Source organism: Giraffa tippelskirchi, chromosome 6, assembly GCF_054371585.1.
Source record: "Giraffa tippelskirchi isolate mGirTip1 chromosome 6, T2T-mGirTip1v1.2.pri, whole genome shotgun sequence".
NCBI classification, from domain to species: Eukaryota; Metazoa; Chordata; class Mammalia; order Artiodactyla; family Giraffidae; genus Giraffa; species Giraffa tippelskirchi.
In genome coordinates, this window is record NC_137280.1 from 46,948,640 (window position 1) to 46,973,829 (window position 25,190).

The window sequence follows — 25,190 nt, forward strand, 5'->3', positions numbered from 1 at the left end:
TTATTTTCTTCCATTAAATAGCTTTGTTATGAAATATTTTAACCATATAAAACCTGTAAATATGTAATAGAAACCAATAGAGCTGGCGTCCAAACATAAGCAATGCTAACGTTTTGCCATATTTGCTTTAGCTTATTTCCTTTAAAAAAGCAGCTTTATTAAGATATTCAAATGCCAAGCAATTCACCCATTTAAAGTGTACAATTCAATAGCTGTTAATGTATTTACAGAGTTGTTCCAACATTACCACAATTAATTTTTCAACATGTTCATCCCTGATTCATGATTTTTTTCTTAAGGATTAGAAATGTAATCAAATGCTTGAAGAAATCAAAGATAAACTTTAACATTAAAAACAAATAAGCACAAATAAGTGTAATTTATCTTTGCTGGTTACTGGTGGTATCACAAAATCAGAGTTAAAAAAAACTACCAATAAACTTTTAAATGTTTATTTAAATATTTGTTTATTAAAAGAAGAGATGATTATCAGATATTCCCAGCTGGTTGGAAGCCGAAAACATTTTATTCTACTTTTCTTTCCTTTTTTTTTTTTTTTGTGGCTGCACCATGAGGCATGCAGGATCTTAGCTCCCCAAGCAGGGATCGAACCCACAATCCCTGCAGTGGAAGCATAGAGTCCTAACCATTGGACCACCAGAGAAGTCTCTTTACTCTACTTTTCTGATTTCAAATTTTATATATACAATTTGTAATTCAGTTTTGCATTTCACATATGATTCCATGAATGACAAATGAGATAAATTTCTTACCTCTGGTGTCCCACAAAATGTTGTTGTGGTGTCAGAAATAGAAATTCCTTCTTTACAAAGCCCAAAATCTGTTAAGACGACATGTCCCTGACAAATACAGGGGCAGTAAAATAAAATAATGCATGGATATAAACTGACACTTTTAAAGACCATTTGATTTTGAAATAACCATAGATCAAAAGGAAACTGCAAAAAATAGTACACAAAGCTCCACGTCCCCTTCCCCCAGCTTCTCCCTCCTCCCACCCACCCTGTGCTGACATCCTATATAATGTAGTACAGTGTTAGAATCAGCAAATTGATATTGGTACAACATCGTTAGCTAGACTGCCAACCCTTACTCAGTTTTCACTCTTTTACATGCATGCATTTGTGTGTGTGTATGTGTTGTTGTTTTAGTTGCTAAGTCGTGTCCAGCTCTTTTGTGACCCCATGGAAAATAGCCCACCAGGCTCCTCTGTCTGTGGGACTCTCCCAGGCAAGAATACTGGAGTGGGTTGCCATTTCTTTCTCCAGGCGATCTTCCTGACCCAATAATCAAACTCACGTCTCTTGCATTGCAGGTAGATTCTTTACCACTGAGCCACCAGGGAAGCCCTGTGTGTAGCTCTATGCAATAGAGATATATAGATTTGTGTAACTACCTCTACAATCAGAAAACTTTCATCAACCCAAAGGAACAAAAGAACTCTCTTGTGTTACTGCTTTATTTTTGAACTCCCCTATCCTTTAGTCCCTGGTCCCCTTACAACTACTAATCTGTTCTCCATCTCTCTGGTTTGGACTTTTTGAGAATGTTATATAAAACACTCATGTACGAATGGAACATGTGTTCCATTATATGGAATCACACAGTGTGGAACCTTTGAGGCTGACTCTTTTTCATTAAGTATAACATCAACAAGAATCATGAACCAGCAGATTTTTAAAAGCCAATACTTACTACTGAATCCAAGAGAATATTTTCTGGTTTCAAGTCTCTATCAAATTAAAAGGAAAGAAAAGCAAAACTCAATTCGAACTGAAATAAAATAATAAAAAGACATTTTCAGAAGCGCAATTTAAAAAATTTACCTGTACACTATTTTGATGGAGTGCAAGTAACCCAATGCACTGGCAATCTCAGCAGCATAAAACCGAGCTCTGTGTTCAGGAAAGGACCGCTCTCTTTGTAAGTGAAAAAACAGCTATAAAATTGAAGTAAAAAATGAATACTAAGATCATGCACACATAAAGTGAGACAAATATACTCTATAAATATAAAAACAGGATTTATTTTCGTTACTTTGAACATGAGATAAAAAAGCACCAAAGCACAGAATTTTGACACTCCCTTGCCTATGTCCCCCATCTGTCCAGCAATCATTCTCTCTTCAACCATAGCTCTTTCCCTGCTCTTGCTAACTTACTCCTCATCTCCTATTTATCCCTCAATCCTCAAGTGTGGCAGTATCCTCACCACAACAGGCAACCCCCCTAGAAAAGATTATTAATGAAGACCAATGATCTTGATTTTGCCATGTTAATTATCTTACTTGATCTTTTTGGACTATTATTTGAATTAAACCAAACACTATTCAGAAATTGGTAACTAGTGGCTGGCAGACCAAACAGAACCCACAGATATAATTTGTTTGAACCAAATATTGTTTTCAGAAAAATCTAAAATAACTGATAACATTTAAAAACTGGGAAAATTTTTTTGGGTAAAAATTCATAGTTTTAGTTTGGGCAGGGGGGGAGGGGAAATGGGGGGGCAGGTCTCTGAAGCATTAAGCCCAAATTCAGCATGGTAGCAACTGGCTGAAGCTCAGTGGCAGCTGGCTTTTCCAGTTCATTTTCTTTTTTTATTTTAATTTTACTTTTTGGCTGTGCTGGGTCTTCATTGTGGTACACACAGGCTTCTCTTGTTGTGGCACATGGGCTTAGTTGCCCCCACAGCATGTGGGATCTTAGTTCCCTGACCAGGGATCAAACCTGTGTCTCCTGCATCGGAAGGCAAGACTCTTAACCACTGGATCACCAGGGATGTCCCTTTAGTTCACTTTTTACACTTCCTAATTCTTCATGTATTTCTTACAACCCACCGTCTAGTGATCAGGTTACCTGCCTAGGCAAAATTTGCCCTAGGTTCTTACTCGAAATCTTTAGGTTCTAAAACAATGATCTCTCTCATTGGGCTTTCTTCTACCTTAGAGAGTTCCACCTCTGCTCCTTACTACCCCCAGTGCTTCAAGGATTGATAAGGTGTCTGTCCTCGGTTTCTCCACTATTATTCTTTCAATGGATACCTTCCCAGCCAGCTCAATCCAATGACTTAAACCACCACCTCTCTGTGGATGTCTTTCACATGGACTAACCCATATGACTTAATCAAGTTATTAGCTTCTCCGTACCTCACTAAGTTTCTTTGCTTATACAACACAATTGTTGTGAGAATAAAATAGTATGTATAAAGAGTACACCCATGGTGGATTCATGTCAATGTATGGCAAAACAAATACAATATTGTAAAGTTAAATTAAAAAAAAAAAAGAATGCTCAATACAAATTAGCTATAACTGGAATTATTATCTTACCAGCAGCATTTCTCAAAAATGTATTTCAATATCTATCTGATTCAGAGTTTTGGGAAATATTATTAGATTTGGTTCAAACAAACAAAAGGTGACTGTGTGGTTTAAAAAAGTTTTTAAAAAATAAATCCTGGCTGAATTTAAGGCATTAATTTCTCAAAGTCTCAAATATGCTGAAATGTATTGTAAACCACCAAGGGGCTATAATATGAAACATTTTCCAAACTAGCTTCACCACAGAACCCTTTATTACAAGATCATCTCATCTGATTAACAGTTGCACATTTTGGAAAATGACAGACTAATGTTTATATGCAACTGCTGAAATGTTAATTATCAAAAATTACAAATCAAGTTTCATTCCAATGTTTCAATATACATTCTTGCCACATAGCTCAGTGACAAAACTATCAGAGAAATCTGTAGCTTCATAACAAGGTTCTTTTATAAGCTTCCCACCTACACCATAAGCTGCTTAGGAAAAGAACTTTATGTGTCACTTCTCCACATCCTGCACTGTGCTGATTAGCCAGCATCTTAAATACTATCGCTACTCAACAAATAGCTGTCTATGCTGGGCTTTGCTTACAAAACTAATAAGAAAAACTAACTCAATTCTATTTTTTTCCCTAAACATCATCAATACTGAAACACTAATTATAAAACTCACCTCCCCTCCATTAACAAAATCCAGAACAAAATAAAGCTTTTCAGTTGTTTGGAAAGAATAATGTAATCCAACCAAAAATGGATGTTTCACATTTTTCAAGAGCACATTTCGTTCAGCCATAATGTGTTTTTGCTGTTTAAAAAAATGAAAAGGTAAAAAAAATCAACTTGCATTATACACCAGAAAACAATTCTGTCAACTGAGAAGATGGATATAGGAGAAACAAAGCTATTTTATTTTACCTCTTTTCTATTGAGAACTATCTTTTTCTGTAACACTTTGACAGCATAAAATTTTCCATCCAGTTTCCGTTTTGCAAGAAGAACCTGTTATATTTAAAGATTGTGCTGTTAGAAATATCAATGTTTTGACAGTGACAATTCACTTATCACTAAGTCAATACTTAAATTTTTATAAAAATAAAGTTCACAACAGACCTAGATAATGTAATGTTTTTATTTTGAAAGCTGAAAATTCCTAATTTGTTTCTACGACTCCACTTTTCCTTAGATATTTTACTAAAACCAAAGAAATGTTGATGATTTAAAGAGCCAGGCATCGTTTGTCACTTAACATGCTAATGCTTTAGGTTTTTACTAAGTTTAAGTGTCAAAATCTATACTGCTTGAGAAGTGTGTGTGTGTGTGTGTGTGTCACTTAACATGCTAATGCTTTAGGTTTTTACTAAGTTTAAGTGTCAAAATCTATACTGCTTGAGAAGTGTGTGTGTGTGTGTGTGTGTGTGTGTCTGTGTCTGTGTGTCTGTGTGTGTCTGTGTGTATGCTAGCCCTGAGTCCCAAAGTGTCTTTGGAAAATACTGAGGCTATAAATTTCATGGCTATATTAAAAAAAAAAAGAGAAGAAAATGGATTCTCAGTGATCAAAATGCATTTTCGTTTTAACATTTGGGTTTCTCTTATAGGTTTCAAATTTAGAAGCACTCAGAGAAACAAGCACCGTATGTAGCTGAGATTCTATAATGGGCTGCGGTGCACACAGACACTTCATGCATATGAAGAAACTTAGAAGATCTTGCCCCAGAAAAAAGGCAGACATACTCCAAAGTTTTAGAAATAAATTTTAAGGGATTCGAGACACCCTACAAGTTGTGTAACTATCAGCTGATACATTTCAAAACGTCTTGAGATGATCTGCCACTGGTGACAATGCTGGGCCTTACTTTTCAGTACATCTGTGGTCTTCCTTGCTTATATCTGTAATCACAGTCTGGTCTTGAGAAAAACACCAAACTCCAACAACAGACAGATGTCTTACAATACACCTAACCAGTGCTTCTCAAAACCATCAAAGCCCTCAAACACAAGAAAAGTCCTTAGGAGACCTGGCAACTAAATGTCCTGGATGGGACAAAAAAACAGTACAGTGGGTAAAAACTAAGGAAATCTGAATAAATGATGGGCTTGAGTCCATAATTATGGATCAATATTGGCCCATTGCTTGGAACAAATGTACCATACTGATGTAAAATGTTACTAAATAGAGCAAACTGGTGGTTTGGAAATTCTCTGAACTTTCTTTTTAAAAAAATTTTAAAAATATTTATTTTATTTGACTGTGCTGGGGTCTTTTTTATGGCGTGTGGGATTTTTAGTTCCGGCATGTGGAATCTAGTTTCCTGATCAGGGATCAAACTCAGGCCCCGTGCATTAGGAGCTTGGAGTCTCAGGTACTCGACCACCAGAGAAGTCCCCCTGAACTTTCTCTCTACTCAGTTTTTTTTTTTTTTCTTGGTAAATCTAAAATAGTTCTAAAAAATAAAGTCTATCGATTAAAATGTTTGTTACTCATAAAAACAAAGTCAAAAATACCTTCAGGGTGTACATTTCCTCAGTTCAACTGCTGGCATCTCTCTCATTTCTCAGGCTTTTGTTCTCTACAATACTTGACTCCATTGAATGTTCCTTCTTTCTTACATTTTTTTTTCCTTTCCTTGACAGCTTCCACCCACCTGACCTTCCCTTCTCTACTCTGATTGGTTCATCTTCAAGTATGTTCTGAGAAAGTAATTCATAGAATGTGGCAACTAGGAAGTACCTTGATGGCAGGCATTTTTTCAGCAGATTAGTAGATGTGGAGAACAGACAGACAGTTAAGAAACAGATGGGCAAATGGAAAGTGGAACCAAGCAGAAAAGCTTAGAATATGAGATTCCCATTATTTATTTTAGTTTGTCATGCATATTTTTCTATTTTTCAAATTCATTGTGAATCTGCATTTCTGCTTGCTTTTTTCTCTTTTGTGTACTCTGCTTTTGTTTTATTGTACTTTGCTGGTGTCTAAGCATTTTGCTAGATTTAAAGCTTTTATTAAACATAATATGCATGCAGAAAAACTCACAAACATCAATAAATTATTACAAAACAGACACACTATGTAATCACTTTCAGGTCAAAAAACCCAAACACTGTCAGTAGCCTGAGGCCTCCCATTTGCCCTATTCCAGAAATGATTCATCCCCTTTCTTCCTCAAAGATGACCACGATTTTCACTTGCAGTAAAATAGGTGAGTTTTGTCTATGAATTTTATATAATTGGAATCACATAGATAATGTTGTGCCTGCCTGACTTCTTTCACTTTATATAACATATTCACATTGTGACATGTATTGGATTGGCCAAGAAGTGTGTTTGGGTTTTTCCATACAATATTACAGGAAACTCAAATGAACTTTTTGGCCAACCCAACAGCACTGTTTTCATACTTCATTACTGTGCAGAGTACTGCATTCCATAGACATACCACAATTTACCCACTCTTTCAGTGACATTTAGATGATGATCAATGAAGCTTATGAATATTCTGGCACATGCCTTTCCTAGTGGGTATGTGCAAGCATTACTGGTGGCTACACAGCTTGGAGGAGAACCAATGTGTCACAGGTAATGCATATATTCAGCTTCCAGGTTTAACACCAGTTCTCACCGCATAAAAAATGAAACACAAAGGGATACACTCAATTAAAGATATGTAAAAATTAAATACAGAATGCCACAAAACACTACCAACAAAAGCTTAAGATGAATTAAATTAACAAAGGGATATGCCATGGTCATGGATTGGAAGACTCAATACTAGTAAGATGACAATTCTTTCCAAATTGATCTACAGATTCAAAGCAATTGATCAAAATCCAAAAGAATCTTGTTGAACTTGACATGTTAATAACTTAAGACTGATACACCAAGGGCTAAGAAGAGTCTCTTGAAGAGGAGCAAGGAGAGATGATGTTCTGTTGAACATTTTCAAGACAATGTGGTACTGGTGTGAGGACAGACAAATCAGTTAATGAAACAAAATATAAAATCTAGAAACAAGTATAAAATGAAATCTAGAAACAGATCCAACACATATATGGACACTGGATATACGATGGAGGTTACCCTGCAGAGTAGAAGAGAAAGAAAAATCTTTTCAGTGAACTGCGTAGGATCAGCTGACATTCATGAGGAAAAAAGTGAAGTGTGACCCTACGTCTCACATTATATACAGTAGATAGATCTATTTGACTCTAGGTCCAAACCTGAGCTTTCCAAAAGATAATGCTCTCTGTCTTTAACAACAGACTATCTGTAACATGGAGAAGGCGATGGCACCCCACTCCAGTACTCTTGCCTGGAAAATCCCATGGACGGAGGAGCCTGCTGGCTGCAGTCCATGGGGTCACTAAGAGTAGACTTCACTTTCACTTTTCACTTTCATGCATTGGAGAAGGAAATGGCAACCCACTCAAGTGTTCTTGCCTGGAGAATTCCAGGGATGGGGGAGCCTGGTGGGCTGCCGACTATGGGGTCGCACAGAGTCGGACACGACTGAAGCGACTTAGCAGCAGCAGCATCTCTAACATTCCAACAGACTGTGAGCATTTTGAGAGCAAGATGCACTTCTACTTTTCTATGGCTTATATTAGCACAATGCCCAGCATGTAGCAGGTGGCAAACATATATTTGCTGAATTAATGAACACACATGGGTTTAATTTTATGGTCACAGTTTCTGGTCTCTAGGGAACTCAGAAAACAAACCAGATCTAGATACTGGAAGCTATGAATATAGCACACTATAATTAAACACATACATATTTATTTTTACTACAGATTGAAGTATAATGCAAAAGAGGAACTTAGATACATTTGATGATTCTGACAACTCCCATTTATGATGCTTCTGGCTTTAAGGATTCTTCTTGCTTGGTGTGGCACACTGTCAAGTTGCATGATTCATTCAATATTCACTGCATGAGGAGGGACAAGGGTCTCAAACTTCCCTTTCCTTCTTTACCTGCTGTTTATACAGCTGCTCACTGATGTCTTTACAGCCTCAACTTAAATAATATCTCTTCAAAGAAGTCATCCTTAGGGACTTCCCTGGTGGCCCAGTGGTTAAGAATCCACCTTCCAATGCAGAGGATGTGGGTTCAATCCCCAGTTCGGGAAACTAAGATCCCACGTGCCATGGAGCAACTAAGCCCATGCCTGCAACTAAAGAAGCCCACTACATGCATCAGTGTAGCCAAAATATGTATGTGTGTGTATATATATATGTATGAAGCTATTCTTGACTAACTCACCTAAGTAAGGGTTTCCCGTTGACTGCCTACTTTCCTGTCTCTTCACTCTAGTCTTCATCTCCTTCACAGCTCCATTACTACATGTAATTATTTACTTGACTGCATATTTTTAACTGACTATTTCCCTCAATAGGATGTAAGCATCACAAAGATACAAAGGATGTCATTTTTCTTCAATACTATCTAACAGGGACCAGAACAGTGCTTAGCACATAGGTGCTCAACAAAATACTCGTTGAACAAATAAATTTTAGGTTAGAATCTGAGTAGATGTCTTGTATCTCGAATTATTCTGTCAGTTCTTTGAAGGTAGAGAAAGCATCTTAATTCTATATCCTGCATACCAACAAGCCCCATGGTATCCCATATATAAAGCATGCATTCCCCTATAAACTAGTGCAACCACTATGGAGATCAGTATGGAAATAGCTTAAAAACTAAAAATAGAGCTACCATATAACCCAGCAATCCCATCCCTGAGCATATATCCCAAAGAAAACTAGAATTCAAGAGGATGCATGCACCTAATCTTCATTACAGCCCTATATGCAATAGCCAAGACACAGTAGCAAATTAAATGTCCATCTCATTGATGGAGGAATGAATAAAGATGTGGTACAAATACACAATGGAATAATCCCATTTGCAGCAACATGGAGAGACCCAGAGATTGTTATACTGAGTGAAGTAAGTCAAACAGAGAAAAACAAATATTGTATGGTATCACTTTTATGTGGAATCTAAAAAACTGGTACAAATGAACCTATCTACAAAACAGAAACAGTCACAGATGTAGAAAGCAAATTTATGGTTATCAGTGGGGAAAGGGCGGGGTAAGATAAATTGGAAGATTGTGATGGACATAAATACACTACTATATAAAAAATGGATAGTAAGAATCTACTGTATAGCACAGGGAACTCAATTCAGTATTCTGTAATGACCTATATGGAAACAGAATCTCTATCTATCTATCTGACTGATTCACTTTGCTGTACAGCAGAAACTAATACAACATTGTAAATCAACTATGTGTGTGTGTGTGATCAGTCACATCTGACTCTTTGTGATCCCATGGACTACAACCACCCAGGCTCCTCTGTCCATGGAATTTTCCAGGCAAGGGTACTGGAGTGGGTTGTGGGTTGTCATTTCCTACTCCAGAGGATCTTCCTGACCCATAGATTGAACCTGTGTCGCCTGCATTGGCAGACAGACTCTACAATTAATTTTTTTTTAAAGTATGCATCTTTAAAGTATTAATTTACTGAAGAAAACATAAAAATACTCTTACCTTGCCAAAGCTGCCTTTTCCAATAACTTTTAAGAAATCAAAGTCTGTTGGTTTAGCACTGAAATAAATGAAAAATGACAAGAATTAGCCTCCAAGAAAACTGATGTTAACTTTTCAACAGTTTTTAATACTTCACTCCTTAATAAGTAAATCTTGGGTACACTTCAGCATGAGAACTCCAGCCTTTACACTGATAGGATCTCACCTTTAATATAAAAAAGGTAAGGAGTGAATGAGTGATAGTCACTCAGTCGTGTCTGTCTCTTTTGTGACCCCATGGACTGTAGCCTGCCAGGCTCCTCTGTCCATGGAATTCTACAGGCAAGAATACTGGAGTGGGTAATAATGAATAGTAATAATATCTACTTTCTGGTTAGATAACAGATTTTGTCATTTTATTTAAGCCTTGTTAAGTTTGGCTTTAGAAGGGCTTCAGTAATAGTCTTTTTGGGAGAAAAAGGTTTGTCTATCTATCTATGATCTGTCATTTTGAACTCAATGTAGCAAATCACTTTTATTAACCATAAACCTCACAATATTGTTAATGAGGAAACTGAATGACTAGATAAATTAGTGATATATTTCAAGGACTAAGTAGTCTGGAAATTATTATGAAAATGAAGTTACTAGCAGGAATACCTGACGAAGTCACTAAGAAAATTTTCTGATGGAGAAAAAGTCACCACAGTGTTCTGCATACACATTACTTGCATGTTAAAAATAAAAGAACTCTCTACTTATTCTCATAGATGGTAATGTAGAAAAGCCAGGAGTCGAGAAGGCAGAAAGAATACTATGACTATCTTTTTATTTATCTTAACCTCAGGTTAAAAGCAGCATTGGCTGTATGTAGGCAAAAACAGATGGCTGCACAAAGTTGAACTTAAGTAGCCAGAAGAGCTGTTTTCTTTAACAGAGGATGAATTCCTAAATTGTACTAGGGAGAGTGAAATGACTCCACTCACATTTTAAATGTCTTTCAATTAATTACCAAAAGAAAGTCAATACAAACATGAGAGTAATGCCAGGTCTGGATTAAATAATAACAGGTCAGGATTAGGGAGATAAATACTTAACTAAGCTTAGATGTTTTTCTTCTTCTAGAACTTGCTCTTTGGACTATTTTGTTCTCTAATGATATGCTGAAATACTGAAATAATTTTTTGAAATGTGATAGTGAAAAAACATGCAAATCCTTCAAACACAGTAAACACACAGAGGCCACAGCCAAAGTTCTACTGTTAACTGTTGGTGATAAACCCTAACTGGAAGCATATTTCCATTTTGTGCTGCCTGACAAACTCTCTTGTATCCACCATATGACTGAAACTGCTCAAAGAAGTCATCAGTGACATTAAATTCAGCGGTCCATTCTCAATCTTCATCTAACCCACCCTATCAGCAATGTCAAGAGTTATTTATTCCCTGTCTTCATCTGCTTTTGTGACACCACGTTGCTGGTTTCCTACCTTACTAATTATTCTTTCTTTAGTCTCCTTTATCATTTCTCCTGTCTATACTCATTGGGCTTCCGTGGCGGCTCAGCTGGTAAAGAATCCACCTGCAGTGCGGGAGACCTGAGTTTGATCCCTGGGTTGGGAAGATCCCCTGAAGAAGGGAATGGCTACCTACTCCAGTATTCTGGCCTGAAGAATTCCATGGACTGTACAGTCCGTGGGGTTGCAAAGAGTCAGACACAACTGAGCGACTTTCACTTCACTTCATACTCATTCTCTAAGTGGACCAAAAGGGTGAGAGAAGCAGCACAGTGCGCTGGGCTAAGAGAGAATTCTTTAGAATTAATCTGATGAGCCTGATAGGATAATTATGAGGACGGCCATACTACACTCCTCTTGTAACCTATAGCAGTCATCACTCATCTGTCAGGGCCCTCCTCAAACTGAGCCAGGAAGTGGCCTTTCCTCTGTATCCCAATGACAGTTGGAGTTGAACTTTAAAGTGAAGCCTACATTTGCCATTCATGTGTTCTCCAAAATGTTTCCCCTGGGTTCAAATAAATACGGGACTATGCGAGAAACTGTGGATCACAATAAACTGTGGAAAATAATACACACAATAAACTGTGGAAAATAATACACACAATAAACTGTGTGGATCACAATAAACTGTGGAAAATTCTGAGAGAGATGGGAATATCAGACCATCTGACCTGTCTCTTGAGAAATCTGTATGCAGGTCAGGAAGCAACAGTTAGAACTGGACATGGAACAACAGACTGGTTCCAAACAGGAAAAGGAGTACATCAAGGCTGTATATTGTCACCCTGCTTATTTAACTTCTATGCAGAGTACATCATGAGAAACGCTGGGCTGGAAGAAACACAAGCTGGAATCAAGATTGCCAGGAGAAATATCAATAACCTCTGATATGCAGATGACACCACCCTTATGGCAGAAAGTGAAGAAGAACTAAAGAGCCTCTTGATGAAAGTGAAAGAGGAGAGTGAAAAAGTTGGCTTAAAGCTCAACATTCAGAAAACTAAGATCATGGCATCTGGTCCCATCACTTCATGGCAAATAGATGGGGAAACAGTGGAAACAGTGTCAGACTTTATTTTTTTGGGCTCCAAAATCACTGCTGATGGTGATTGAAGCCATGAAATTAAAAGATGCTTACTCCTTGGAAGGTAGGTTATGGCCAACCTAGATAGCATATTAAAAAGCAGAGACATTACTTTGCCAACAAAAGTCCATCTAGTCAAGGCTATGGTTTTTCTGGTGGTCATGTATGGATGTGAGAGTTGGATGGTGAAGAAAGCTGAGCACTGCAGAATTGATGCTTTTGAACTATGGTGCTGGAGAAGACTCTTTAGAGTCCCTTGGACTGAAAGGAGATCCAATCAATCCATCCTAAAGGAGATCAATCCTGAGTGTTCATTGGAAGGACTGATGTTGAAGCTGAAACTTCAATACTTTGGCCACCTCATGCAAAGAGTTGACTCATTGGAAAAGACCCTAATGCTGGGTAGGATTGGGGGCAGGAGGAGAAGGGGACGACAGAGGATGAGATGGTTGGATGGCATCACTGACTCGATGGACATGGGTTTGGGTTAACTCCGGGAGTTGGTGATGGACAGGGAGGCCTGGAGTGCTGCAGTTCATGGGGTTGCAAAGAGTGGCACACGACTGAGTGACTGAACTGAACTGAACTGACTGATGGGAGAAACCAGAAAAAAAAAGTTTAATAGCTTTTCATATGCTGATTTCCATCAAGTCTCCTCTGGACCAAGCTGGCTAACAACCAGGGCTGTACCGATGAGATTGGGCACCAGGAGAATATCAATTAGGCCTGCACAGATGTTTTTGCCAGAGTACTTCCCAAGTGCCTCCCAGGACTTCTGTTCCTCTGGAAAATATGGTCTATTCATCTTACACACACACATACACACACATACCAGGAAACTGACAACGGCAAAAGAGCAGAACCCAACCATAATCTGTGGATTAAAAACTCCTCAGAGCTCTACTATAACCAAGAGAAGCTAGAGCAGTGAATCAGAAAAGAGTATGACAGTACTACAGTCACTGTAACCACAGTTCTTTTTCACAGGCTTCCAGTTAAACTGGTATAATTACGTACATCTGCACATTTACAAAAAAAGATCTTCCTCAAATTCATTTAGACTGTTGAAACAAATTAAACCTACTGAGGATTTCCAGATGGTCCCAGGTTGATGTTCTGTGAGGTAGAGAGTAGCTGTTGGGATGGAAAAAAAAAGAAAAGAATTTAACATCCTTACTGGAGTTTCAAAGGTTTTCAGTCAATGGATATTTCTGAAGTAAAACACACATAACTGTATCACAGATATTTGCCATGTTAAACCTAAAGCTTTAATTCTCAATAAATGCATAGAGTCTTGGAAAGATACACAATCAATATAAACAATCTAATGATAAATTTCAAGAGAAGTTGTAAGTGAAAAGGTAAGGCAGAAATCAAGCTCAAAGATGGCAAATGAATGAAGTAAACTGCAGAAAGCTCCTTAGAAGAGGTGGGCATTGAAATAACAACTAAGAGGAATCTTTTTTTTTTACATTAAAAAATTGGTTAAGATAGCTTTTGTTTTTAAATTTTCAAATATTTTAATATGCTATTATTAAAGATAAGAAATGATAATGTGATGATGATGATAATTGCAAATGCTGGATTAAAGTTTTAATTTGGGAGGAGGTAAATTTACTTCTAAAGCAAACACATAAAACCAAGAGTGCTTTTCTCCCTAATTCCACTATTGTGATAGTACTTAATTTTTAGATAGGCTTCTCTTATTATAACAGGTAGCAAAGTACATTTAATTTCTCCTATTAACTTAGAAGCAAATCTTTACTCACCTATTAATATAGTATACCATAAAGCAATTTAACTAATAAAATTCTAGCTCACTAATAATTAGCTAGAAATTTAACTCAAAATCCCAAAAGATTAAACTAGTGATCCTTTTACAGCGAGCACTTTTCACAAAAGCCAAATGGAAGTGAATTCTGCTTCAAAAAATTCACTATGAAATTCTTAATACACTCAAAGAATTAAATCAGAGACGTCTCAAATATGCATATTTATCAGAGCCCTATACAATTATACATCATATAAGCTATATATATGAAATAAGTTTTTAAAAACATTCTCTTTAATCAGAATCAACAATTTTATCTGAGCAAATTTCTTATTAGAGACATATGTCATATATATTCCCACTTAAATTCATTCGCAACTTACAATCTCTAGAAAACAAGTTATTTTTTTTAAATTAAGGGCAAAAGGTCTAAAGTATATGTTTCCTATAAAGTAACAATGTTGGTACCAAACTGATACATTTCCTATAAATTTTAATTAAAAAATAAAACAATAAATATTTACAAGTGTAAGATGAAGCAAGGATTTTTTTTTTTTTTTGGAGAGGTTCTTTTAACTGGCATTTTAAAACAGCAAAAGATCCTAGTCCAAGTTCCAGATTTTATGGATGAACAAGAAACAAAATCTGGATCTAAAGTCAACAGAGACAGAACAGGAGCCAGAACCCAGCAATTTCTCTTAGTCTGGTTCTTTCTTCAAAAAGCATTTTCCTATAGCAGTGCAAGATATTCTTCACATGACCTACACCTACACACGCTCAACATGATTAACAAAGAAAATCATGGTTACATAAATTTTACTCCTTAAAATATTTTTTGAATAGTAGTAAGCTGTCTTTAAAAATCCATACTAATAAGTAATTTGATTACATATATTTCTAGCACCTCCATATAGTCTTTGCATTAACTTCTAAAAACTGACCATGCTCACACCATGTAAATGTGCATAAAAAGTTTTATACCCTGATTTCATTTAATGGTATGTCAAAACTTAAAATAATACCATCCTTAGAAATATTTTTTAAATGTACAATATATAGGGACAATCAAATAGTGATTACTATTTGATGAATGTTCAAACTGATTCTAACTTTTCATTATAAATCATACTAAAGTGAACATCTTTGCTTTTTTCTGTTTCATTTACATTAACTCCTAAGTGACATGAATTGTTTTCATGTTTGATACACTTTGCCAAATTGCTTTCCAAGAGCTGCATAAAATGATAACACCAGTAAGGCCCAAGGATGCCCATCTTACCTTACCCTTATTAGTCCTGGTGTATTTCAGTTTCTTGACATTTTTGTTAATTTGGTAGAGGAAAAAAACCTGTCATTTAACACTTTTATTTGCTACTGGCATCAAGGTTGAACATTTTCCCATATATTTGTTTACCAAGAGTATTTCTTCATCGTCCTGTTCCTTTCATCTACTACAGTCTTAAATATTACTCTTTTCGAAAATCCACTTGTTTGAGCTTTTTTTTTTACACAGATATTTTTCCTTCTTATGCTTTATTTACTATGTTTTCCCAGCTGGTTATTTCTCTTTTGACCAACTGCACATATGTGAAATTTAAATATCCTTTTACATTGTCCTAGGAGCAACCCTGTCACAAATGTAAAGAATTAAAACTATTCTCTTAACTGAGGGCCCTCTTAGAGAATCAGAACTACTTTCTAGTAGTCATGTCTATTTTTCAAATGAAGATTTTAGCTGTGGGACTCCTGACATTACCTTTTAAATCAGAAAAACAGCACCATGACAAAATTAAAACATTATAAAGACAAAAATGTACATCTCTCATTTTCATGTATGTATTTACCAATAGTATGAATCAACTTTGGATTATAAAAGTATGATCATATTTATAAACACTTGCAATTATACTTTTTTTATCATGTACTTTTAACTGCTACATAATAATCCTGAGTTAAATTATGGTAATTTACCTTTCTAATATAACCTTTTAAAGTATATGTTGAACACAAACTTACTATATCACAATTCGTTAAAAAAATAAGAATACCTATTCTTTATTCAGAATACATATTAATTATGTACATATAACTACAGTAATAAAACTTAGTCAATGCCAACCAGCACATGTATATTGACTGCTCTACATATCAAAACCTGACAAAGCAGAGAAAGAGGTATGTAGTGTTCTGGTTGAAAAGCCCTCTTCTGCTGGCCAAAATTCACCATTTCAAGTTACAGTGATCTTGATGAAGATACATGATGATCAAAAAGTATGATGTAAAGTTAAGAGGGCAGGACACAAAACTTTATATGCCGTATAATTAAAATCAGGTAATTGAAAAAATTCATATATTAAGAAATCTTTCATATATTAGAAAGAAAATCACTGAAATATTAAAAATAGGTCTGGTTGTCGATAATATGGATATTTCTAACTTACTATTTTCAAATCTTTAATTTACATTACTTTTTATTATAAAAAGTACTCATTTTATCAATTTTACAAGAAATAGTGATCAATTAGAAGTATACACATTTGTTTTTATGTTTTCTACACAGTAGAAAATATACAATGGAGGAAATTATTTTAAGTAAATGTGGTTTCTAAGGTTGCCAATAATTTCATCTTTTGGGAATGGTATTTTTTTTTTTCTGTTAAAAAATACAATTCCTCTTACTACCTTCTGAGTACTTCTTTCATCCTCATCCTCAGATGGATCTGACTGATGTTTTGGACTGTCCATTTGAAGGAATGCTCTGACATCTGGACTAAAAACAAAAATTAACTTTATTATAACTGCATTTCTACACCTTTTCTCTCTTTTAACATGAAAACAAAAGTAAGCATTGTAGCATTTATAGTAAGAAAGGCAAACAAAATCCAATAATAATCATTATTGTATTGTAATAAGCAAATTAATTTTTAAAAACAGGGAGTCCAATAAACAAATGGGCAAAGGTTCACAGAAGAGAAAAATCCAAATGGTAATGAAATTTAGGAAGATGGCTAACTTCACTAATTATCAGGAAAAAACAAAACAACAGTGAGAAGTCATTTTACGTCCATTAACCAGAAAAATCTAGAAAGATACATAAAACCCCAAGTTGGCAGGGATGAAGGGAAAGGAACACCCACAGGTACTGCTCATGAGAATGTAAAATGAGGCAACTTTTCTGAAAAGCATTTTAGCAATATTTGGTTAAACTGAGTATACATTTTCCCCAGGGCCAGAAATTTCCGTTTTAAGAATAAACTACAGAAAAAAAATATGTACAAGTTCAGCAAAAGACATGTAACTAGGAGACTCGTTGTTATACTCTCTATAGCTGTGAATCAGGAGCAGAACAGCCATCCATCACTAGGGAAATAAGTAAGCAAGCTACGGTAACTGGCTGCAAAGAAGACCTACCAGTCAGCAATCAGAAACAAGGAACCACAGCAAAGCACTATTATGTGTACACATTAAACACTCAGACACAAAGCAACAGTCAATCAATATATACCCAAAGACATATAACAAACCTGCTGAAGTGGGCATCAACAGCGAGTATGAACAAATGGATATAAAGAGGAAAGAAAGTGAAAGTCACTCAGTTGTGTCTGAATCTTTGCAACCCTGTGGAGTATACAGTCCATGGAATTCTCTAGGCCAGAATACTGGAGTGGGTAGCCTTTTCCTTCTCCAGGGGATCTTCCCAACCCAGGGATCGAACCCAGGTCTCCCACATTGCAGGTGGATTCTCTACCAGCTGAGCCACCAGGGAAATCCAAGAATACTGGAGTGGGTAGCCTATCCCTTTTCCAGCGGAGCTCCTTGACCCAGGAATAGAACTGGGGTCTCCTGAAGTGTAGGCAGATTCTTTTCCAACTGAGCTACCAGGGAAGCCCATAAAGAGAAAATAAGGCTGCACAGATTAATGATGATGCTGAGGAATGGTTAAATCTCTACATCTGGGTACCTCCTCTTAAACTGTTTTTTCCTTTTAAAAAGTTGAGACATATTAATCCCCAAATGCTGATTTATCTTCCCCCACTCCCCACCCTGTTGCTATCCTCTTTGGTAACCATCAGTTTGTTTTCTTTGTCTATTTGTTTTGCCATCATTTCATTTGTATCATTTTTTTAGATTTCACATATAAATTTTATCATATTGTATTTGTCTTTCTTTGTCTGACTTATTTCACTTAATATGATAATCTCTAGGTCCATCCATGTAGCATTATTTCACTTTTTATGGATGAGTAATATTCTATTACATATATACATATACACACACACATATGTATCACATCTTCTTTATCCATTCATCTGTTCACGGACATTTAGGTTGCTTCCATGTCTTGGCTATTGTATACAGTACTGCTATGAACACTGGGGTGCATATATCTTTTTGAATTAGAATAGTCTCCAGATATATGCCCAGGAGTAGGACTGCAGATCATGAAGTAACTTCTTTTAGTTTGTTAAGGAAACCTCCATACTGTTTGGGATTAATATATACACACTACTATATATAAAAAAAGATAAACAACAAGAACCTACTGCATAGTACAAGGAACCATATTCAATATTGGGGTACTAATAATGTTCTATTCCTTGGCCTGGAGGGGGTGATACTCAGATATATTCACTTTCTCATAATTCATTAAGCTGTACAGTCACGACTTGTGCTCTTTTCTATGTGTTATGCTACAGTAAAGCTGAAATGTTTTTGTTCCATTTGCATTTTTTAAATAGATAAGGAAACATTCAGTTTCTCTAGTAATTAATCAGCCATTTGCATCTGTTAATGTGCTCTGTCTATTTGGGGGGGGTCTTAAGTGTGTACTATCTTCATGAGCTCTTTTAGTAAGTGTATTTATCTACTGTCCTTTATTCATGGGAAACTTTTCATATTTTTGGTTTTAAATTTCACTTGTAATTTTTGGAGGTCAAAAGGTTTTATTAATCAAATTTATCAATGTTTTACTTTGTAACATATCACTTGCTGCCAATATGCTCAGAAAACCCTTTCTTATCCACAGGTCAGAGAAATAATAATATTTTGAGTTTTAAAATTCAATTTTAATAGACGTTATCTTAAAAATAACCTTTTCTCTACTAACGGAAAGCTACTTTTGAAGTGCTTTTCCCACACATAATAAGAATAGGTATATAGTAGGTGTTCAAGATACATTTGCTGATTGGCTTCTCTGTTTTCTTAAACATACACTATTTTTATAAACAGTTTGATGTTCAAATGGAGAGTGTGAAAACTAACAAAGTTCCATTAACAGAGGAGATCCAGAAAACGTGAAATGTCACTTTTTATTAAAAAGAAAACGTCAGTTAAACATTAAAGTGAAAATTTTAAAAAAACCTCTTGGCTATTTAATCTGGGGGTGCTGGAAAAGTCCTCTACTTTAAAAGGAAGAGGTGCATATATATGTTTTGGGCTGTATAATTAAGAATTGTGTATTTTATAGTATAATGTTAAACTGAAATAACCAAATTGGTTTTAGTTAAATTTCAATACCAAATGTAACATCCTTATAATACCACACTTCGAGATCCAAAATGAATACTTAAAATTGAACATACATTGTCAGAAGTTCTGACAGCGTTCAAAATACCAACAGAAATAATAAAAATCACCACCATCTATTCTGTATTTACTCCATGTGAAGTTCTGTCAAAGGAGACAAATTCAAGCTCTTAGCATATGAATTTCAAACAAGTCAGAAATACGTCAATTCAAAGTAATCTCAAGTGCATATAGTAATAATTAAACATTAGAAAGGTAGGACTTCCCTGGTGGTTCAGTGGTGAAGAATCTGCCTGCCAATACAGGATACATGGGCTCAATCCCTGATCTGGGAACACCCCACAATAATGCAGAGCAACTAAGCCCACTCACCACACTACTGAGCCTGTGCTCTTAGACCCCGGGAGCCTAGCTACTGAAGCCTGTGTGCCCTAGAGCCCAGGGTCCACAACGAGAGAAGCCATTGCCACGCGAAGCCCGCACACCACAACCAGAGCCCTCACTCTCCACAACTAGAGAAACGCCCTTGCGGCAACGAAGACCCAGCAGAGCCATAAATAAATAAATACAAGTTAAAAAATAAAAACTAACTTTTATTTTGTTTTTATTTAGAAGGGTAGATGATCTAAGCTGAAGATAACATAGAATTTGTCTGAGGGAAAAGGCATAATGTTTAAAAAATAATTATACAAAGAGCCAAGTGATAAAAGGTTCTTTGCTGAGGAACACACAAGACACATAGGAACCCTGAATTCAAGGATCCTACCCACTTGTGTGCCCCTCTGCCACCTGCTCCTCCCTGCGAGGCCAATCCCAGAGCTACAGCAGGGGCTGACCTCTCCCGGACCCTCATCTTATCTGTGAGCATCAGGGGAAAGGAACCCAGAGCACTGGGCTGAAGACCTTGGTCAGAGGAGGTCCAACCCCAGTATTTTACTAATTTAGTAAATTAAGTTAAAAAGGAGGTCAGTGCACCTGCTCAGAAGATAGAAATCTTTATCAACTGTAAAGAACTATAAAATAGTAATCACTGTTACGAGGATAACAGTTAAAAATACAGTCCTCCCGTGTTGTGACTCTGAAAACTCTGTTAAAAGCATGGGAGCCGATGCCTCTGGAAGGTAAGGTTAACACTCATTTCTCCTTTTATTCCCATTTCTTCTTTTATTCCCACACAGAGGAACATGAGGAAATGCTTTCTCAGTGCATGAATAAATATAGCAAAATAAATAATCAGCAAAATGTTTTAACTCTGCAAAGTCTTTTCAAGTTAAATCTATAAAGCAAATACAAGCACAGTAGGAAGAAAGAAAGTAACTAGGACCTTGAGTTGATGGAGGGAAAAAAAAAGTAAGAACATCAGGTGGAAAATTCTTAGAGGATTAAAAACACCAGGGGAAAAATGCCTGAGGAAGATTCCACAAAAATATACAGCACAAAATAACATTCCACAGATTGAGGCTGGGTTTCAGCGTGTCCTCAGAACACAATGACAGTTACTTACTGGTTGTAAAGCTCTGGATGCCTAACTAAGTTCTGAATGAATTCATTCAGTCCTGCTCTTCTCTGTTTAATAAAATCTGTTAAGAGAGACAATACTATTAGGGATATTTACATCAGACTGTAATTATCATCAATACAGTTATACAAGAATAGACCAATACAAGAATAGACCAACACAAGAGAGTGAATTTTGATTAAGAAATTATTTCTTAATTCATACTTCTTGATATAAAATAAGGAATAAATATTTAACAAATATATTTTAATCTATAAATATGATTATAACATTAAAATAATGCAGGTAACATATTTTGCTGAAGAAAATTCTCCCCCACAAAAATGTCTATTTTAGGTTCTAAACAGACTCACTACAAAACCTGGAGTCACCACTTTGCTTTGTCCAACTCCTTGTATACTTTCAGGTAATGAATAAGAATTAACACTATGACACTGATGGCTGAAAGTCATACTAACTTAAATACACACAAACAAAAAACAAAAACAAGTGAAATCAAGAAGTACTGAAATCCTTGCAAGTGGGAATGATGATTAACTGGTTAACTGACTATTATGAAAATTCTGCTGCTAAAAACAGGTTTCTATCTTGTATAAACCTACTTCTCTTCAGAGGTTAAAACTGAGAAATAAAAGCATTTTCTATGCAAGTCACTGAAGACAAGGATCATGCCTTTAAATTTATTTTTAACTTTAGCCTTTAACACAGTGTCTTGGAACATACTTAACTGATGTTTGCAAATGAATAAATAAAATACCAAACAAATGATTACACATTCTAGCATTTGTCATCTCTAAATTTCATATGCCAATCCTTATCTAACTTACATTGTTTTTGTTCCTTTGTAATTTTATTTTTCAGTAGTAAAGATATCCTTCTTTTTATAAAAGTACCCCCAAAAGTAATTTATATATTGACTCCAAGATCCAATCAGCAAAAGGTTTGATATTAAACTACTCAGAATATAAAAAAGTATACCTAACTCTGTGTGTACTCTACAGAAAGATCCTTAAATTCAAAGTGAAATTTTAACTTTGAAAAGTATAGGCAGTTCAGTTCACTCAGTTGTGTCCGACTCTTTGCAACTCCATGGACTGCAGCATGCCAGGCTTCCCTGTCCATCACCAACTCCTGGAGCTTGCTCAAACTCATGTCCATCGAGTCAGTGATGCCATCCAACCATTTCATCCTCTGTTGTCCCCTTCTCCTCCTGCCTTAATCTTTCCCAGCATCAGGGTCTTTTCAAATGAGTCAGTTCTTCTCATCAGGTGGCCAAAGTCTTGGAGTTTCAGCTTCAGCATCAGTCCTTCCAATGAATATTCAGGACTGATTTCCTTTAGGATGGACTGGCTGGACTCCTTGCAGTGCAAGAGATTCTCAAGAGTCTTCTCCAACAACACAGTTCAAAAGCATCAGTTCTTTGGTGCTCAGCTTTCTTTATAGTCCACATCCACACATACTGGATAAACCATAGCTTTCACTATGTTGGCAAAGTAATGTTTCTGCTTTTTAATATGCTGTCTAGGTTAGTCATAGCCTTTCTTCCAAGGAGCAAGCATCTTTTAATTTCATGGCTGCAGCCACCATCTGCAGTAACTTTTGGAGCCCCCAAATTAGTCTCTCATTGTTTCTATTGTTTCCGTATCTATTTGCCATGAAGTACAGGCAGAATCAACCCTAAATTCTGCCTCAAGTATGTAAAAGTTATCTTACCGAGGTTGGTAACCACCGAAACAAAGACAAAGGAAATGACACACATGGACTTAAAAGTTACAGTATGAGAAAGACGTGTTACAGTATGAGAAAGAGTGCAGGAAAACTACATGGTGGCTGTCAAACACTAGGTTAAAAGAGCAACTTCTTTTTTCATGTTCTTATTGTCCCATCTTTGGCTGGTAAAATCCCCATCAATGGGGCTCCTGTGTCCTTTTGATAAAACCTCAGTCAGTATTCTTATATAGCGTCTTTGCTTTCAGGAAAGCTGCCCTAGGACATCTTGCACATTTCCTGCCCAGCACCTTGAAATGGCACTTTTCCATGGAACTCTGGTTCCTTTAAAGGGAAAATGGTATTTAGATGGATGCTAAGGGTGTTTGCTGCTCCTTATTTGTTGTTGTTTTTAGGCATTTCCAGGGGAGAGAGCTAGGAAATACGTACTGTTTTAGAAAGGGAAAAATAAATTGTGATTTCATACTATATTCCCAAATCAAGTTTAAAATCACACGATATTTTTAACTTAAAATCTCTGGTTTTATATTTGTATCGCTTTCAATTTCTGCTTAAAATTTTGGTTCTGATAACACTAACATAATCACAAAAGAACAACTCTATATAAATTAACAATAAGATCACTGAATGCAGAGTAAAATTGCTTTGTGTGCTTTTTTTTTGCCCTTAGCATATGTCCCATGAGGAATATACAGGTTAATGTCCATGTTTTAAAAGTCATTTAAAATAATTATTCTCCATGCGTTTCACCACCAGATGTTCAAGCTGGTTTTAGAAAAGGCAGAGGAACCAGAAATCAAATTGCCAACATCCAGTGGATCATCGAAAAAGCAAGAGAGTTCCAGAAAAACATCTATTTCTGCTTTATTGACTATGCCAAAGCCTTTGTGTGGATCACAATAAACTGTGGAAAATTCTGAAAGAGATGGGAATACCAGACCATCTGACCTGTCTCTTGAGAAACCTCTATGCAGGTCAGGAAGCAACAGTTAGAACTGGACATGGAACAACAGACTGGGTCCAAATAGGAAAAGGAGTACGTCAAGGCTGTATATTGTCACCCTGCTTATTTAACTTCTATGCAGAGTACATCATGAGAAACGCTGGGCTGGAAGAAGCACAAGCTGGATTCAAGATTGCCGGGAGAAATATTAATAACCTCAGCTATGCAGATGACACCACCCTTATGGCAGAAAGTGAAGAAGAACTAAAGAGCCTCTTGATGAAAGTGAAAGAGGAGAGTGAAAAAGTTGGCTTAAAGCTCAACATTCAGAAAACTAAGATCATGGCATCTGGTCCCATCACTTCATGGCAAATAGATGGCGAAACAGTGGAAACAGTGTCAGACTTTATTTTTTTGGGCTCCAAAATCACTGCTGATGGTGATTGCAGCCATGAAATTAAAAGACGCTTACTTCTTGGAAGGAAGGTTATGACCAACCTAGATAGCATATTTAAAAGCAGAGACATTATTTTGCCAACAAAGGTCCGTCTAGTCAAGGCTATGGTTTTTCCAGTGGTCATGTATGGATGTGAGAGTTGGATGGTGAAGAAAGCTGAGCACCGCAGAATTGATGCTTTTGAACTATGGTGCTGGAGAAGACTCTTTAGAGTCCCTTGGACTGAAAGGAGATCCAATCAATCCATCCTAAAGGAGATCAATCCTGAGTGTTCATTGGAAGGACTGATGTTGAAGCTGAAACTTCAATACTTTGGCCACCTCATGCGAAGAGCTGACTCATTGGAAAAGACCCTAATGCTGGGAAGGATTGGGGGCAGGAGGAGAAGGGGACGACAGAGGATGAGATGGTTAGATGGCATCACTAACTCGATGGACATGGGTTTGGGTAAACTCCACAAGTTGGTGATAGACAGGGAGGCCTGGCATGCTGCGATTCATGGGGTCGCAAAGGGTCGGACATGACTGAGCGACTGATCTGAACTGAACTGAGGATATAGATTTTTTTCCTTGTTTATTTGCAATTGCTAGAGACCGCCATATTATTGTATTTATTTTTGCTTTTAAATTGCTTAAAATATGCAAAGCTATGAACAAGATTCATCCAGAGGTGACTAATGTCCACCTCTGTTGTCTTCAGTTGATCTCTCCTTGAAGTCATCAGTTTTCAGTTTTTGATTTATTCTTCCATTATTTCCTTTTG

General features: G+C 36.3%; 1 protein-coding gene across 27 annotated transcripts in view; it reads right to left on the reverse strand.

Moving 5' to 3' along the window:
- SGK3 (serum/glucocorticoid regulated kinase family member 3) overlaps nt 1–25,190 on the reverse strand; it is a 155,400-nt gene that overhangs the window by 9,965 nt on the left and 120,245 nt on the right. For 17 of the 27 annotated variants that reach the window (XM_081503217.1, XM_081503242.1, XM_081503218.1 and 14 more), the window contains 9 exons: nt 21,286–21,361; nt 16,938–17,025; nt 13,569–13,618; nt 9,902–9,959; nt 4,262–4,345; nt 4,020–4,151; nt 1,848–1,960; nt 1,717–1,753; nt 774–860 (listed from right to left, as the gene is read on the reverse strand). In XM_081503217.1, coding sequence (XP_081359343.1) covers nt 774–860; nt 1,717–1,753; nt 1,848–1,960; nt 4,020–4,151; nt 4,262–4,345; nt 9,902–9,959; nt 13,569–13,618; nt 16,938–17,025; nt 21,286–21,361 — 725 coding nt within the window. The remainder of the gene's footprint in view (nt 1–773; nt 861–1,716; nt 1,754–1,847; nt 1,961–4,019; nt 4,152–4,261; nt 4,346–9,901; nt 9,960–13,568; nt 13,619–16,937; nt 17,026–21,285; nt 21,362–25,190) is intronic. The other 10 variants (XM_081503229.1, XM_081503228.1, XM_081503239.1 and 7 more) reach the window with 2 other exon arrangements.